General features: G+C 36.1%; 4 protein-coding genes across 4 annotated transcripts in view; all 4 read left to right on the plus strand.

Annotated features, from left to right (window-relative positions):
- The first annotated feature begins 282 nt into the window (after positions 1 to 282).
- LOC129433947 (histone H3) lies at positions 283 to 1,039 on the plus strand. The gene has a single exon (XM_055192691.2). It carries the CDS (start codon positions 307 to 309, stop codon positions 715 to 717), a length of 411 nt encoding a protein of 136 aa, XP_055048666.1. The 5' UTR covers positions 283 to 306; the 3' UTR covers positions 718 to 1,039.
- A 436-nt stretch (positions 1,040 to 1,475) lies between these two features.
- Positions 1,476 to 1,842, plus strand: LOC129433371 (histone H4). The gene has a single exon (XM_055191957.2). The coding sequence runs from the start codon at positions 1,492 to 1,494 to the stop codon at positions 1,801 to 1,803; it is 312 nt and encodes a 103-aa protein (XP_055047932.1). The 5' UTR covers positions 1,476 to 1,491; the 3' UTR covers positions 1,804 to 1,842.
- Positions 1,843 to 2,680: 838 nt separating this feature from the next.
- LOC141364155 (histone H2B-like) lies at positions 2,681 to 3,232 on the plus strand. The gene has a single exon (XM_073868256.1). It carries the CDS (start codon positions 2,734 to 2,736, stop codon positions 3,106 to 3,108), a length of 375 nt encoding a protein of 124 aa, XP_073724357.1. The 5' UTR covers positions 2,681 to 2,733; the 3' UTR covers positions 3,109 to 3,232.
- Positions 3,233 to 9,896: 6,664 nt separating this feature from the next.
- The window catches only part of LOC141364420 (immunoglobulin kappa light chain-like), an 83,053-nt gene continuing 74,553 nt past the window's right edge, over positions 9,897 to 18,396 (plus strand). Inside the window, exons 1-3 of the mRNA XM_073869107.1 lie at positions 9,897 to 9,963; positions 13,691 to 13,783; positions 13,886 to 14,179. Of these exons, the coding sequence (XP_073725208.1) occupies positions 9,897 to 9,963; positions 13,691 to 13,783; positions 13,886 to 14,179 (454 nt within the window). The remainder of the gene's footprint in view (positions 9,964 to 13,690; positions 13,784 to 13,885; positions 14,180 to 18,396) is intronic.

Here is an 18,396-nt window from a genome sequence, read left to right on the forward strand (position 1 = left end):
TTAATCTCTCCAGGACAGTAAGATATTTTACATAGAACTATTATAATTAATATTTGATGCATTAAAACCGCTTAAACTTCTGCTTTATGAAGGATTTCGAGCGGGAAACACCGCTTGTTTGAAAAAAGGAGATGCGCAGTCATTGGCTAGCAATATACTTTGACGTCAAGGATTAGCCAATCATTTGCGAGTACACTGTCGCCACCTTCTGAGCGCATGGTCGACTTGTCTTTAAAAACACCCTGCCGAGAGACGTTGTGTATTCTACGTCGAGTCGTCGAAAGGCAAAGAATTTTCCTTGTAATTATGGCAAGAACAAAGCAGACCGCTCGTAAATCCACCGGAGGCAAAGCGCCGAGGAAGCAGCTCGCTACTAAAGCTGCCCGTAAGAGCGCCCCAGCCACCGGCGGTGTGAAGAAGCCTCATCGTTATAGGCCCGGTACCGTAGCGCTGAGAGAAATCCGCCGCTATCAGAAATCCACTGAGCTGCTGATCCGTAAGCTGCCTTTCCAGCGTCTGGTGAGAGAAATCGCCCAGGACTTCAAGACTGATCTGCGCTTCCAGAGCTCCGCCGTCATGGCCCTGCAGGAGTCCAGCGAAGCTTATTTGGTCGGCCTGTTTGAGGACACAAATCTGTGCGCCATCCACGCCAAGAGGGTCACCATCATGCCCAAAGACATCCAGCTGGCTCGCCGCATTCGGGGAGAGCGCGCTTAAACCTGATAGCGTCCCCCACAATAAAGGCTCTTTTAAGAGCCACCACAATTCCACTGAACGAGAAATTTCCCATTGTTGTTTACTTAATTACAAAGGTTTTTTTGTGTGTTTAAGGATGTGTTCTTTATAAATTTGTTAATATATGCTATTTTCTCTATCAAAGTGTGTTAGGGAAGGCATGGTGACGATTTCAAATAATAACTTTTCAACGTAACACTGATTTTTATTTGTGAAGGTAGCATATGTGCATATTTTTTAACGTCATCAATTTACTTTTCTCCAGATTTTCAATGAGGAAATGTTGTCTAACCGGTAAATAATGGCAGAAGCATCGGAAACGGAAGACTATATAAGATTATAAACTAATCACTAAAATTGTTTAAAAATTAAAATTCTGTGCCTCAAAAATAAATATATGTTTATTTTTACCGACAAAATGACAATTTGATATTTGAATAACTACATTATAAGCACCACGTTTATTAGAAGCATGCATCCCACTTATTTAAAATCACTCAGCAAGCACATATGATTTCATATAATTCATATACTTTTCTAGAATAAACAATAACGTTTTTTTTAAAGATGTCTGTTTAGATCAGTTAATAATCGAAAGCTAAATTTCAGCTTTAAACTGTATGTAGCTCTTTTTACTGTGACACGTCACAAGGCACCGCCTTCATTTTTGTGTGTTTCCACTAGGTCCTGTAGACAACTGTAAAGTTTTGTTGCACTGTCGTGCTTCTCACACTTACTGATCATCAGACTGAAATCATGTCAGGAAGAGGCAAAGGCGGTAAAGGACTCGGTAAAGGAGGCGCTAAGCGTCATCGCAAGGTTTTGCGTGATAACATCCAGGGAATCACCAAACCCGCCATTCGTCGTCTCGCTCGTCGTGGTGGTGTCAAGCGTATCTCCGGTCTGATCTATGAGGAGACTCGCGGTGTGTTGAAGGTGTTTTTGGAGAACGTTATTCGTGACGCCGTCACCTACACTGAACACGCCAAGAGAAAGACCGTCACCGCCATGGATGTCGTCTATGCTCTGAAGCGTCAGGGTCGCACTTTGTACGGCTTCGGAGGTTAAATGCCTAAACTCCACACGAACCCAAACGGCTCTTTTAAGAGCCACCCACATTATCACATTAAGAGGCGAAATCTGCCCAGTATTAATGTTTTATGCGTGCTGATCCCTAGGTTGAATAGTTTAGCTAAAGTCGATGTGACCCGATCAGACTTCCTTGTTCTCAGTTTCAACCCCCTGTCCAGTTACGTATGTCGATTAATTATTATAATGTTTATCAGACTTCTTTAGAGTGTTGATCACGAATTTCCCTAGACGTTTTCACTCCGAGCTCCAGATTAGAAATTAATATAACGGTCACCTATTGTAGGTACCTTAATTTGGTGGTCTCATTGCGCTGGACTATTATTTGGTTTCTAAATGAGAACTTGTATAGCGCGCTACTTGGAAATGTATATTGTCTCTTTTTTTAGTCGTCTTCATTGACTCGCCAAATACAAGTTGTTAATTTAACTAAATTGACAGCTAACATAAGGATTAACAAACGCCATCTCTTTAACGAAAACATTGTTCTCAAAAGCGTTGCTTTTAAGCCTTTACGTAACAAGATCTTGCGTGTATTCCTTTAATAAACGATTTCCTGCAAAATAAATAACTAAAGTGTGCCTTAAATTTGCGCATTCTATTTCCAAAAATAACTATATTTCAGAGAAATTGTATTTTAAAAAGAGCGGGAAAGTAAAACCGCACTACAATACATGAGTGCATTGAATTCAAACATTACGCTGTGGGTGGGGCTACGGTCTTAGCCACTTTGATTGGCTCTCTCACGTCTTAGCCATACCAATGAAATCCATTCATGGTGTTTGTCAAATGAAGACAACCAATCAGCACCGTAAGCCGGTTGTCTTTGAAAATTAGCATGGACAGAGAATAAATACTTCTTCACCAGAGAAGATCGTTACACACTTTGTTGTTCTTTCTTGAGAAATCATGCCTGAGCCAGTGAAGTCCGCACCTAAGAAGGGGTCTAAGAAGGCCGTTACTAAAACCGCCGTAAAGGGCGGTAAGAAGCGCAAGAGGTCCAGGAAGGAGAGTTATGCTATCTACGTCTACAAGGTACTGAAGCAGGTTCATCCTGACACCGGGATTTCCTCTAAGGCCATGGGGATCATGAACTCTTTCGTCAATGATATTTTCGAGCGTATCGCCGGTGAGTCCTCTCGTCTCGCTCACTACAACAAGCGCTCCACCATCACATCGAGAGAGATCCAGACCGCCGTGCGTCTGCTGCTGCCCGGTGAACTCGCCAAACACGCCGTGTCTGAGGGAACAAAGGCCGTCACCAAGTACACCAGCTCCAAATAAATCCGTTGACGCTTTCAACACTCAAAGGCTCTTTTAAGAGCCACCCACTCTATCAGATAAACGAGCATCCAAAGTAATTGACTGTTTAAAATGAGTGCTGTTTCTTTAAATATGATTTCATAAATTAAAATTCAAGCCGGGTAACTTAAACGGGCTTCCCGATGTTTTACAAACATTAAAAAGGGTCTTTTATGAAGATGAATTCTGTCAGACACACAGATTGATGTTGGAGTATCAAGGCAAGATTTGTTTTCAGTTGATAATACATAGAAACGGTAAATGTTTGTTTTTCCCTTTCAATCTGATTATATTGTAATGACACATTTTTTCTTAATGTATGTAAGGGACTGACTAGAATACATTTTATAATACTGGGTGATTGCGATCACTTGCTATTTCATATGAAGCTGCTTTGGTACGAACAATTGTAAAGTGTTATAAATAAAGTTGAGTTGAATTAAATTACTACTGAAGTGTGCAACTCCAGTATTTTCTTGTATATGTTTGGACATAAAAATGACATTGTCTCTGTCATAACTGAATGGTATAAAATTAAAAAATGTATATAGCGAAGAGTCACAGAAATCGCCACGATTGTATCACGATGGTAATCTTTCGTCTGGGACAGCCCAAAATTGTGCAATGTATCTCAGGTGGTTTGTAAGGGCTGAGTGAATAAATGTGGATGAGTTGTGTTGGTCAGAGCACAATAGAAATCATTATACTGGAATAAATATTTTGAAATAATTCAATGGGCCTTTCTCAATTATTCCGCTTATACAATGGTTACCTCACAATAAGACATAATTCAGATGTTTTATTTTAAGACATTTGACTGGTCAGGTTTGCGTTTATCAAAAAATAGTGAATACCCGTGTAGCATTTCTAAACCATTAAAGCATTCAACAGCTCTATGATATTAACAACATACAGGTTAAGAACAACATGAGAATAAATGATGACAGAATTTAATTTCTATCCCTTATATACTGTTCTGTACACACACAGTTCAGTAATTTACTGTGACTGTATTATTTAAGCAAATTGAATAATGAAAGCAATGACAACTGAAATGATATTATATGCTTCATTCATTCAGCCCACCGGCAACTATAGTTGCCACAGTGCATAGTTGTCATTTTCCTTTTTTAAGAATTTTTTAGTTGTTATCCATGTTTTATTTCTCAATGACATGCAAGCTAACAATCAAATAAAGGATTTAAAAAAGAAAGAAAAGGTATTTATCTCCTTCCTGTCACATGAGGCTGTCAACTTCTTACCTCTTCTTCCAAGAAACATGGCGAAGGCAAACCCTCCCAAAAAAAGGTAATTTTCATTTTACTAACAAGTATTTTTGGTTGACATTTATGTATCTACATAATCATGAAGGTCTCTAGAGTCATCCAAACAAAACAAATCTTACAAGAGATCTATAGTTTTTTATATACTTAGTCAAAAGTCCAAGCGGCAACTATAGTTGCCGGTGGGCAAATGCCTTGTAAGTACATATATCATGGGGAAATGGTGTATACTGTGCCAATAGGTTAATAATCAAGGTTATTGGTCTTTTTAGTGCTTTTTTCTTTCATAATATCATACCTAAAACCCTTTAACTAACATATCTACTGTCCATTAGACCTTAATTTGATAGGGAATAAAATCCATTCATACAGGTCATTTAAAGAGGGAGACAGAGATCTCCTCTTCTTCCAAAGACTGGTTGCCCATTTTATTGATTTATTTTCATATTTTTTTCATTAAAGGACAACTCAGGTGAAAAATGAACCTAGGGGTAATTAACACATGGTGATGCGTTTTCATGATAATCGAATGTAAAGAGTTTTTTATCAATAAAAACAGATTAGCATATAGCGCTAGTATATGGGGCAAAGAGTAAGTACAAGTAAATCGCTAGTTAATACCACTAACAAGGCTCAAAATAGCCTCACACTACCACAGTAGCATAATGAGGGTCCTTACATACAAACCGAAGCATTGAGAACTTTGTCAGTGTACAAACAGTTTAATAAGAAGCTACTTTATAAAGACAGCACATTACGCGTATTCAGACAGCAGACATCTTGAAAAACAGACTCGACAAGTCGAGCCACGAACGATGTGCTAAGTGATATGACCTAAGTGATATGAACTGATTTGGAGCTGACATATGGTCCGTTGTTTCTGGAAGAAAGCACTGAATGCAACAGAGAAAATAAATAAATAAAAATAATAATAAAAAACCTGAACAAGTCACAGTTTATATCACTTAGCACGCGTTCGTAAATCTAAACTTAAGACATTCTTCTTTAGCAAAGCATTCACATAAAATGTCCAGTAATTGTACTTGTCCCGCAATAGTTTTTTTGTCTAGAACAAAGCACTCACATACCTCATATGGGTAATATACTATTGTTGCAATAGGTAGCCTGTCTGAAACCGAGCATTTTTAAAGGGGGGGTTTAATGGTATTTCAAGCATTCTGACTTATTAACACAGTTATAGAGTTGTTTCCTCATGCTAAACGTAGGCAAAGTGTCAAAAATGCAGTTGGGCGTGTTTCAGAGTATTTCTGTGCCGAATGCACTTCGCCAGGATTCGTACAAGTTTCGGCAAATTTTTTTCGATTACGGTTCTAACTGACGTTTCAGGGGTTTTCCATACGTATCACTTCTTTATATGGGCTTCCGCCGGAAAACTTCCCCCGGAAAACCCCGCCCAGCCGTCAGTCAGCGGGAGACGCTAGAGCTTGCTAACAGCTTATCACGCCACTCAGCCTTGTTTAATTTCAAAAGTCAACAATGGCACAACAAGAAGTGTGTTTTTGGATGTAAGGAGAAGACATCCAGCCTTATGGAAACAATGGATATAGTTTATTATCCGGATTAGCAGCGGAGTTTGGCGTGTGTTTTATTCGGTGGATTTTCAGAACCGGGTCATGACGAGTTACACGTGGTAAGTAAGACTTCTGTCTTATGTTGGAAATAGGCGCGTGTATATTATATAAATGACACGAACATGTAGTGAATCATAAGTTAAAATATATGTTGTATAGTGTTGTATAGTGTTGTATGACTCGTACTCGCTCCTCCCGTGTTATAACTCCTCCTTCTTCATTTTTTCGTACGTTATCGGAAAGATTCGGTAAAGCTAATCTTTCTTTTATAAATCTGATTAAACTAAAGACTCTTCAGAGATATAAAGGATGTCATACTACTCCATAGGTACTCCAGATTAATATCAGAAATGCAGAAACACCGTGTGTTACGTGAGCTTTAAACTACAATACTGCATGACACTTGCGTTTCATGCGACCGGCCCCTACGCTAATAGAATTCTGTTTCTCTCTCCCTGTCTCGTCCTTGACCCCAAGGACAATGAGACAAACAGACCCATTTCCTGTTGCTGTGAAGGTCATCACACCACTGATCTACTGGCTGTCCTTCAACGTGATGCCCAGCCAATGCGCGACCACCGGCTGAACCAGTTTAATCCGCTTACCCGCCTCCTATCCCTACCCTGTTTATATATATAAATATATATATTAATTTCTCCCAAGGGTTTTTGTCCTTCTAGGAGTTTTTCCCAGAGGGTTTTCTCCTAGGGGGGTTTTCATCCCCGAGAGAGTCAGCCAACTTTGGCTTAACTTAGTACTGTATACGTTACATTATTAATACGCTCGCTTGTACGGTTTATCCTTAGCTGCTATATTCTACTTCTTATATTATCTATTGATTTTCTGTGTTCTCCTTTACATCTACTCATGTAAAGCTGCTTTGCAACAATTAACAATTGTGAAAAGCGTAATATAAATAAAATTGAATTGAATTGAACAAGAGATTATAAGCTTGATGCATTTTTATTTGGGGGGGGGGGTTCGCATCGAATGTTATTTGACTGTTATACATAATAAATGTGTTTATGTATAAAGGTTGATCTGTTGAAAGCCATTATTTTGAGTAAGATGCCAAATGTATTAAAATTTGACATTAAAGGGGTGCATACAACCTTTTTGCCCACCGGCAACTATAGTTGCCGCACATTCAAATACGATTTTCAAAAAAATAAAAATAAAAATGGGGAAAATAAATGCAGAACATGTTTACAGAGGACACTATTAACACAATTATATGCATGAAACCATTAAGAAAAATTTGGGCACAAATGGGTTAATAAAAGATAGATGAGGTTAATTCAGTGTATTTAATACATACATTTAAGGTGGGTTGCACCAACAAGGATTAGGCTTAAATCTGGTTTAAATCAATGATGATTTGATCATTCTGTTGTACCAAACTTTATCCCTTGTTTAATTAAACATAATCAGGGCTACGTTTTAATTCCCATTTTGAGTCAGGTTTAAATTTTACAGTAAATCTAGATTATCTTTAATCCAGTTGATCCACTGCATTAAACTCTGATTTAAATCTCAATTGGGGATTAACTTTAAACTGAGCAAATGAGGAGGTTTAAATATACAAACATTTACAATTAAATTTGTTGCTAGATGATCAGAAACAGGCACTTTGGTGGCACGATTCAAAGATGTAGCATATTTTAGCCTATTACAAATAAAATAGAGACACTTGGTGGCATGGTAACTTGGCTTGTCTGTTTCGAAGTGTCCAGTCCGGGATGTCGTCTTTATTTTACAGTAAATACAAGACATCTTTTATAATTTCACGGAAAAGAGTCCAATCGCTCGAGAAAAACATTAACAGCACCGGTGACAAATATATCCAGCCACACTGCTCCATTAGTCAATACAATAGATTATTACTGATATATGGTGGTGATTTATAATCCTAAAATTAATTATTACATTTCCCAGCAAGCATTTCAACGTTGATTCGAATCAACGTCAAGGACAAGGTTGAATCAACATTGAATTACCTTTTGATTTTGCAAATTTATTTATTGATTTTTAAGCATTTTATTAACCTTTTGCAACCTTTTACCATTCACCGTTGTTTCAAAGTTGATCAAACAACTGACCTTATTTCAACCAAATTTCAATGTTGAAAGTCGGTCATATGCCTGCGGGGTTGTCAAACTGTTTATTTTCTTTTTGACTAACAATATCAATATTGTTGCTGATTAGTTACACCGTATTCATGGCATAAATAATCACAATTCATAATGGAAGACACAATATACCACATGATGGTTTAAATAAAGATTTCTTAAATTGTGTTTACAATTAAGTAGCGCAACACAACTCAAATTAAAATAAAACTGGGATTAACAAACCCAAGATCTAGCTCTAAACTCTTAATATAACAAATTTATGCTAATGTATCTGGAATGTGTATAAAGGGCAAGCCTGGCATACCCAAAACTTCATTTTAGTTTTACATGTACTCTTTGTCTTTTCAATAATTCTTAAAATTAATTATGTAAATATACAAATATTTCTGTGCTGTACAGGTAATTATTATTGTATTTGAATTGGAAAACACTTTCTTCAGGTTGAAACTTTTTACATTACTCCTATTGTCTAATTTCTTGAGTATTGTATCACACATTTAAAGCCAAAAATATGTTGTTTTAGCCAAAAACATACTTTTTACTCTGCGCTTTTGAATGTATTGTTTTCTCATTGTATTTTCCTATTTTCTTATCATTGTCCCTTGGGGTTGGGGTTAGAATAACTTTCTGTTCCATTTTTAGACATCCAAACCCCAACTCTACCCAGCACACATGTTGTTTGACTCAAACCGTTTACAAATAAAAGTGATTCTGGGAAAATGTTGTTGTTGTTTGAAATCAACACTTAAACAAAAACACACGCAAACAAACAGAACCCCTGCTTCACTGCGCTGCCATCAAAGTAACGAACAGCAGATGATGCATCAAACAATGAAAAATAAAAATGTCTATGTAACCAATAAATAATTGACAAAAGAAAAAATTACTTCAGGGGCCCACTTCAGTAAGAACTCTGAGTTGATTACTATGAGATGGAAAACTGAAATTAGTTAGTTTTAATCAATTCTAAGTAGGTTGAATCTGAGATAAGTGCGTACAAACTACTATAAAAAGCCATTATCAATAGAGCACCGATATTACGATTCGCCCTGTCAACAGCACGTGACAAAGAGGAGCTGGGGCCTTATGTACAAAGGCTTGCATTGAATGCATACTAAAACATTACTTCACGAGTTCACATTTTCAAATAATGGGCCCAGACTTATGTATCATCTAGATCCCTGCGCTCTGCCATCAAGTGACGTCTTGTGGTGCCATCCCAAAAAGGGAAAAAAATTGTTATCATGTACCTTCTCTGGATGTGTATCATATCTGTGGAATGATCTGCAAGTTGCAACAAGATCTGCTGATTCTGTAGCCGTCTTTAAGAATTGGCTAAAAACTAGTAGAGGCCAGCATGGCCGTAGCCAGCTATGAGGTCACAGAGGTGCGGACCTTGGTAATTTTTTAATATAAAAAATACAATTTGAAGTTTTATGAATGACCAATTAGTTTTTCAAAACGAATCCGCATATATAATTAAGTTTGGACACTCTACTGTATAGATTAGTGTAAAATGACGAAGATTGGCTGAAGCTGCGACTGGTACAGAATTTGCAGTGTTGCCAGATCCCATTGTTAAAAATCCTCTTTAGACGTAGTGTTTTAGCAATTAATGTGACACTTTGACATTATCTATAAAGTGATTGTTAGGTGTAGGTTAGTATTAGAGATTTATCTGATTTATTTCTGAAATACAAGGTTTGGACCAACTTTGTTTTTTAAGGCCAATTTTTGCTTGTTTTTCATACTGATCTGGCAACATGGAAACTGAAAGTTATCAAATAAGACGCATCATTCAGCACGAGCAGGTTGCTGATACTACATTCGGTAAGATAAAAGCAGTAATCATCATGATTGTGTCTGTAAGAGTATCAACAGTATCAACAATTCTATCGAAAAACAGAAAATAACTCTTGGTACAAAGATGTAGAAGAATTGGGTTTAAATAAAATATGCCAAATATGTTAAAACACGTAGCGTAAAACGGTAAAGCTAATCTCAACAAAACATACAAATTAAGAATTCTGTTATTTAACTTAATTTAGAAGTTAACCTTTAACAAAGTCATGCTGAAAACAATAAGAGCACTAAACAAGTTCTTGTTTAAAATCTTGTAACGTTTTTGTTGTAAAATATTGCTTATTAAAATGATTACAAAAATAAACATTGTTGCATGAAAAAGTAATAAATAATCCAGCAGTCCCAGTCCATCCCCCAAAACAGAGTGTGTACCCAAAGTGTAAAAAGGTTAAGACAGAATATTTTAGATCTCAGGTAAAAATAAAGTATGCTTCAATGTACTTAAACCACTTAAATACTAGCAAGTACATTTGTAAGTTATGTAAAGTTTCGCTACAAATATACTTATTAAAAGTAAAGTTCTACTTGAGCAGTACTTCAATTTACCTGAAAAAGTAAGAATACCAACTAGATTTTTATTGAAATAAATGATGTCTCAAAATAACACTTAGATGTTATTAACTTAATTTTAAGAAGTACCAAAAACAAATGTGATATATAAGCCACAAAACGAGTGCACGAAAATAGTACATTTACTAAGCGTAAAAAGTGTATTTTATTTATGTGCACTTTTTTCACCTGGGATAGCATTTGTTAACTCTTAACACCCCACCCTGGACCTCAGTAATTTTCAAACCCTGGCTACGGCCTGGAGGCCAGTGACTTATTTTTCGAGGGCGCGCACACATAAATGTAGCCGATAAGCTGTGTGGCTCGTCCTTTCAAAATATGTGTTTGCCGCGTCATGTAAACTTATGTGTATCACGTGTGATGTCAAAATACGAGCCTGCAGCAGAAGCTTCTAATGGGGTTTGTGAAAAAAGAGACACTTTTTTTATAAATTCTCTGCAGTTGGATTGCTTTCTTCTATTTAACAGTTTATAATAGTTATGCAACACGCATATGTACAAGTATTGCATGTTATATACGAATGTTCTACTAGATGAGTGTGATAAATAAAAAAGTGAAATTGCAAAGTTGTGTCATTAGTCATTTTTGATACTCAGGTGTTATTTGAAAGATCTGCTTAAATGAAGAGCAGTGAAAATACTTTGTGTGTTATTTTATTGGAACCACAAGGTGGAGCTCGTGGACTAACAACAGACCTCAGAAGAAAACATTACATAAGTGAATGTAGATAAGACAATGGATGTCCAGGTGTGATTCTGTATCCAAGTATCTGTGACATTTACATCAGATTACAATACTGAAACCCAATGGTTCAGTAGGCATGAGATAGGACTGATTGTCATTGATCTACACAATTTGATCTGTGATAGAGGAGTTCAGTAGAGATGTGTGAGATCTGAAAGTGTGAAGTTAGACAGGTCTGAATGTGATGGAAACTGTTAGTAATGATCTGATGATGATGATGTGATGATGTTTGTTTGTGTACGGAGATTATTCTGACACTATTGCAGGGCCGTGCACAGACATTTTGAGGGGCAGTGGCCCAAACCAAAAAGGGGGCATGGGGGGCACAATTTATATGGTTTTAGAAATATGATGTGTTATAGATTAGTATCAAATAATATAAGTGATTATAATGGAAAATAGACTTTATAACAAGATTTAGAGTGTGACAAAACTTCTTAATATTCTATATGATTTACATGCTGAAGCTTTGAATCCATGTTTGCAATTTTGAACAGCTTTTGCAGCCTCCCTTCCAACTCTGACTTTTTTTTAAAAAACATTGTTTTTTATTTTTTGTCGACAAAGTGTGCCAACAACAGCAAATTTGGTGTTATTTATATTAGATCTCATCGGGTACTCATTAGACAATCACTGTTATTCTAAAAATGTTTGCTAAGTTGTTAGCACTTTAAGAAGACAGAGAGCAAATCATCCACAGAAATACAAAAACCCGAGAGAGGTCATCCATATTTTTATTTTTGCTGGTTGTTTTCTCATGATCTCGAGATAACAAAAGTTGTTTTCTCGCTATCCAGACATAATAATCCAAATGCAATAATGTAATATCCTGTCCATAATATTTCATTTATTTTGAAGTGGACTGCTGATGCATATGGAGTCTTCGCCGTTACCACGCGTAGCTAATTGTCGATAGACTTAATAAATAAATAAAGTCTGATGTTCGTGAATTTAGGGACCATCTCTAAACTGTACACGTTTCTATCTTCAATAGTATTTAACAGTTTATTTGAATAAATATGAAACATCTAAAAAAGTGTGCATTATAGTTGACAACCACGAACACTTTACAGTTGGTTTTGTGACTGTTTGTTGACTTTAAGTTATTCCATTTTAATGCTGTTTAAAGTAGAAACGTATATGGATTACTTTGAAGATGGTCCCTAAATTCACCGCGCTATCAAATGGTCAATTATTGCCAAATCTGTTTCATCTTGAGCGAATCCCTGATCTAAGTAAAATCTCATTTGTTCATCCATGCTAATTTGCTAAATATGTCTAAAAATTATGCTCTATTGAGTACACGTATGCTTTAATTACATCACAAGAATACAACTTTTGTTATGTCGAGATCACGAGAAAACAAGCTGCTGTTTTCTCGAGATAACGAGAAAATGAAGTAGTGATCACTAGAACACAAGCAAGCAAAAATAAATATAGACCACAACCTCTTTCGACTTCAAACTACCAAATTACTAATTGAGCAGCTCAACAACTGAGGTAATGTAATGAACTACCTGTTAATACAACAAACTGTCGTCTTCGCCCTTCAAAGAGTGGACACAGAATGTGAGAGATGCTGCGGAGCGGGCGGGAAATCACGAAGTGGATTACCAGAAACAGTGGATCTTTAGACGAGCGGTAACAGAACACTTTGACTGGGGTTGGCGAGAGGGGCACCTCAGCCGATTAGGGCAGAAGGGCAGTTGCTCTAGCCACCGGGCCACCCCCCTGTGCACGGCCCTGCACTATTGAGATTATGACAGTGCGTCTTGAAAAGGTTTATGTGATGGCTTGGGTCTCTGAAAACAAACATCTCAGAAATACATTGACAGATCATCTAAAATCAGTCAAAGTTTAATTCAGTGGTGGAAGCAGAACGGGACAGATGGGTGGGCATGAATTAAGTTGAGGTGGGCCTGAATCTTTGGGTGTCCCGAAATCAATCCCGAATCCAGGGCTGGGTTTTCCGAAACCTTCTTAACGCTACGTCACTCATATCCTTATCGCGGTGGTTTTCAAACTGGGGGCAGCGATCGGGGGGCCCAGTTTTATAACATTTTATAAAATATATTAATTGATCATGAATTCTGTGTAATTAAAACCTTAAAAAATAAGGCTATTAACCAACAGCACTACTTTATATAATTTAATGTTTTGTTTGATTATAATGTTAAGTTGGAGAACAGTTTGTTTGTCATAAATTTTCTTTAGGGGGCTGTGAATGAATGCACCGTACACTGTGAAAAATTAAATGAAAAAGTCTGTTCAGGTAAATGATGTAAATGAAGTGAGAGTGAGTTTGCATTGTGTTGTCATGCTTCAGTGATGTGTGAGTGTTTATAGTGCTGTGAGTTTAACACTTCATGACTGAGATCAGAACAGAACAGAATCTTCATCATCACACAAACCAAAAGAACAACAATGACTTTCATCATCATCTTCATCTGGACACTCACAGTCTTTACTCAAGGTTTGTGTTGTAACATTTTATCATCATCATTAATTCATTGAAGAGTGAAATATTGATTTGTTTCAGTGTTGTCTTATATTTCATTCTTGTTGTTTCTTTCAGTGTGTAGAGGACAGTATACTCTTACTCAGAGTCCATCAATAACAGTTCAACCAGGACAACAAGTTCAAATAAACTGTAAAGTCAGCAGTACAGTGCATGGTGGTAGTTACTTGCACTGGTACTTACAGAAACCTGGAGAAGCTCCTAAACTCCTCATATATGCTGCAACAAGTCGTCAGTCTGGAACTCCATCAAGATTCAGTGGCAGCGGATCAAACACAGATTTCACTTTGACCATCAGTGCAGTTCAGACTGAAGATTCAGGAGATTATTACTGTCAGAGTTATCACAGTGGTGGTGTGTAGACACAGTGATAAAGAGTGATACAAAAACCTCTTTCAGTCAGACTCACAGTGACTGAACTCATACACCTGACAGATGATGATGCTGATAGTTTATTTCACTTACTATTGATTTATTTTCTATTATAGTATATTTAAATAACAACTTTATAGATAACTATTTATTTAATTTATTATTTATTAATTTATTTTTAATAGTTGTAAATCTTATCATTAATTAATTGCCATTGTGTATTAGTTTTTTAAATGCAACTTCACCATGGATGATTTTTATAATATTTTTTGAATACAGTTTAATTCACAATATTTTAACTGATGATAATCACTCAAATAAAAAGAAACATCAGTGAGTATCATTCAGTCAACAACTGTATCACAGATACTGAAGGAGTAACATGAGAATCAAACTAAACACACCAAACACTTCATGTTCAAGGTTCTTCATGCATTTCATTTGACTGACAGTTATGTAAAATTACTTCATCTGCAGGTGTTTTCATGCTTCATTGAGTCAGGTTTATTTATAAAATGTGAGCTTTCATATTCAAAACAGACAAAAAATTAGTCAAAGACATAAAGATACAATATGATTTTATTTGATGAATTGTCACACAATCATGAGTTACAGAATAAAGCAGACATAGACTTGTGTTGTTTGTGAAAAGAGATGTGAGATGAGAGAGAGAAACACAGTTAGTCTGTTAGTCTTGATGTGAGACAGAGGAGAGAGTGAGTAGATCTACTGTGAACACTGATCTCTCCTCAATTCTCCAGTGACTTTATCACGCTGGTCTTTCTGTGTGAGCTCACAGCTGACTGAGATCACTGAGCTCCACTCCTGCTCAGAGAGAGTCAGACTGCTGCTCCAGCTGTACAGACCGTCCTTCTCCAGGAGAGCAACACTGCTGTACTGAGACCTGCTGCTGATCCCGTCCACCTTCCAGTTCAGACTCCAGTCTGAGGGGAAGCCCTTGTTGGCCACACACATCAGTGTTGCTGCTTGCTTTGTGGAAATCTCTTCACTGGACGGCGGCAGGACGATCACTTTAGGGGGACTGTTGGCTGACAATCACATCAATAATCAATAACTCACACAAGAAAGATAAAATAACTTCACTCTCTCTGTGTTAAACATTAAGTAAGGAATAATTGACGACGGCCATTGAATTATAAGAAAATAATGCACACCCAAGGTGCAATGTGGCACGACGCGAAGCGAAGTGCCGTTACACCGCGGGTGTGCATTATTTTCAAATAATTCAAAGGACCAGAGTCAATTATTCCTCTTATACCACGGTTACCACAAACATTGCTCTGGTGCCTATTTTTTTTTTTTGACATTTAAAAGGTTATGTGTGCGGTTTACAGAAAAATAATCAACACCCATGGAACATTTCTCAGCCAATCAGAATAAAGCATTCAACAGGCCTGTGGTATAAAGATCAAAATAATAAATGAAGTTTAGATCTCCTGAAGAATTTTGATTTTTTTTTAATCATATAGCTGCATTAAATGGCTAAAATCACTTTTGTCATGTTCATCTGAAGGCTTTGAATCACTGAAATACTGTTTGTTATGCTGCATTCCAGGCAGGTTTTTGAGCCCGTGAATTATGACTTCAAAACCACGACTTACGACTCTGAACTGGGAGTATGAGTTCCAGGCAGCCTGTAACTCGTGTTTTTACAACCTTCTACCTGTGAAAGTGCACTGGAACGGCAGTCAAACCCGTGAACTCGTACTAGATCGATGTACTCCCAGTTCAGAGTCGTGAGTCGTGGTTTTGAAGTCGTGATTTACGGGTTACAGGTTGCCTGTACCGCAGCATTACTTCAATGAAAATATAAATTAAAAAATATAGAGGCTGTTTCATGGACAGGGTTTATATAAATAAAGGATTAGGGCTTAATTATATAAATACACTTTATACCTTATAATAAACTTTACTGGCATGCACATTGAGACAAAACAATGGCACTGATATGTTAAGATATTTCAATGAAACTGTTTTCAGTTAAGACAGCTCAAACATACATTTTAGCGTGGGACAAAACTTAAGCTCTGTCTGGAAACTGACCCATATTCATTATTGGGAAAGAAAATATTAAGAAAAGTGACAGTGAGTTAAAGTCCTGACAGTTTTTGTGTAATAATGTATATACATATTATAAATAATATAAATAAATAATATTCAAATAATATTTTTTTAAAGAATAAAAGTTTAGCATACACTTAAAAATCATTTGTGACATTAAGTCTTGCACCTTATAAGGCTTTTAACTTGAATTTTAGTCTAAATTAAATTCTAGTAAATATGAAATCAATCACATTACAAACAAACAGCCGAATAAACATCTGTTTTAAACAACAAACATTTTTTTTAAACAACTGCAGTCTGAAAAATCTAACTTACTGTTTACCAAATGCTATAACAAAATATTTTTGTAACTTATTTAGGTTTAACTACACAGCGAATATAAATAAAACGGAGCTGCACTTTGTTAACGATAGTGTGAGCATAAAGAAAATAAGACTAAATGTTGATTTCATATAAATGTAAAAATTGAAAATCATTTTGAGTTTGAGAAAATCCACAAACTTCAAGTATCTATATGTACAAATGATTAAACACAAACAAATATTAGTCAACATTTCTGGGTGCTCTTGTATACACAAAATCTTTCTAATACAAATAAATATGATATAAAGTACCTCCCATTTATTGTTTTACACCTGATGTATATATTTAAGAAAACAATGATCTACTGTATTAAAATTATTATTGTATTATTTACTTACTGCCAACATCCAGTCTGGTGCCGCTGCCGAAAGTCCACCACAGTGATACAAACTAATAGAGCGACTGTACAAAAACCTCTACACACTTGACTGAACACAAACTACAGCAGAATATACAACACTAACATCACACAACATAAACAAATATTGTGAAGATCTTTGAATGATTTAAGGTTAAGAATGCTAAGCACAAAACTATTATAAAATCTTTTTATGTTTGTTATCAGTGTATTTTCTCCAGTTTTCTCTCTGTATCATTTACTTCTCATTTATTTACTTGTGTTGTGTGAACACTGCATACACAGCTTTAGACAGATAAATGTTGAATATTTTGGACATTTGTTTTTATTTTTATTCAAAACTTTATATTTATTTAATATTTTATTATTAATAATATTTTCAGCATGCAAGTACACATTGAATAATGATAGTGTAGTAAGTAGTCTGTATGAGCAGAAGTTTCCTGTCGTCTTCTTTGCATTGTGTTGTCATGCTTCAGTGATGTGTGAGTGTTTATAGTGCTGTGAGTTTAACACTTCATGACTGAGATCAGATCAGAACAGAATCTTCATCATCACACAAACCAAAAGAACAACAATGACTTTCATCATCATCTTTATCTGGACACTCACAATCTTTACTCAAGGTTTGTGTTGTAACATTTTCATCATCATTATTAATTAATTGAGGGGTGAAATATTGATTTGTTTCAGTGTTGTCTTATTTTTCATTCTTGTTGTTTCTTTCAGTGTGTAGAGGACAGTACACTCTTACTCAGAGTCCATCAATAACAGTTCAACCAGGACAACAAGTTCAAATAAACTGTAAAGTCAGCAGTAGAGTGCATGATGGAAATCGTTTACACTGGTTCTTACAGAGACCTGGAGAAGCTCCTAAACTCCTCATATATTACATAAATAACGTTCAGTCAGGAACTCCATCAAGATTCAGTGGCAGCGGATCAAACACAGATTTCACTTTGACCATCAGTGGAGTTCAGACTGAAGATTTAGGAGATTATTACTGTCAGAGTCAACACTATATCAGTAATAGCTGGGTGTTGACACAATGATAAAGAGTGATACAAAAACCTCAGTCAGACTGCACAGTGACTGCTCTCATACTCCTGACAGATACTGCAGTCACAACACAATAACACAAAACACTGATCAGAGGGGACACACAAATAAGTTCAGCAGTACCTATGAAGATAAACACAGACCTATATAATTATGACATTTTTATATCATAACTATGACTTTTAAAATCATAATTTCAACTTTTTATTTCATAATTATAAATTTATAAATTCGACTTTTTATCTCATAGTTATGATTTAAAAGTAATTTAAAATTATTTTTTTTCGACTTTTACTATCACATTATTTTTCTTATGTGGCGGAAATGGGCT

This window comes from Misgurnus anguillicaudatus, chromosome 6 (genome assembly GCF_027580225.2).
Source record: "Misgurnus anguillicaudatus chromosome 6, ASM2758022v2, whole genome shotgun sequence".
Taxonomy (NCBI): Eukaryota; Metazoa; Chordata; class Actinopteri; order Cypriniformes; family Cobitidae; genus Misgurnus; species Misgurnus anguillicaudatus.

Bases quoted from the DNA above. Each gene is read 5' to 3' on its own strand.
- LOC129433947 (XM_055192691.2), top strand. From the start codon at position 307: ATGGCAAGAACAAAGCAGACCGCTCGTAAATCCACCGGAGGCAAAGCG.
- LOC129433371 (XM_055191957.2), top strand. From the start codon at position 1,492: ATGTCAGGAAGAGGCAAAGGCGGTAAAGGACTCGGTAAAGGAGGCGCT.
- LOC141364155 (XM_073868256.1), top strand. From the start codon at position 2,734: ATGCCTGAGCCAGTGAAGTCCGCACCTAAGAAGGGGTCTAAGAAGGCC.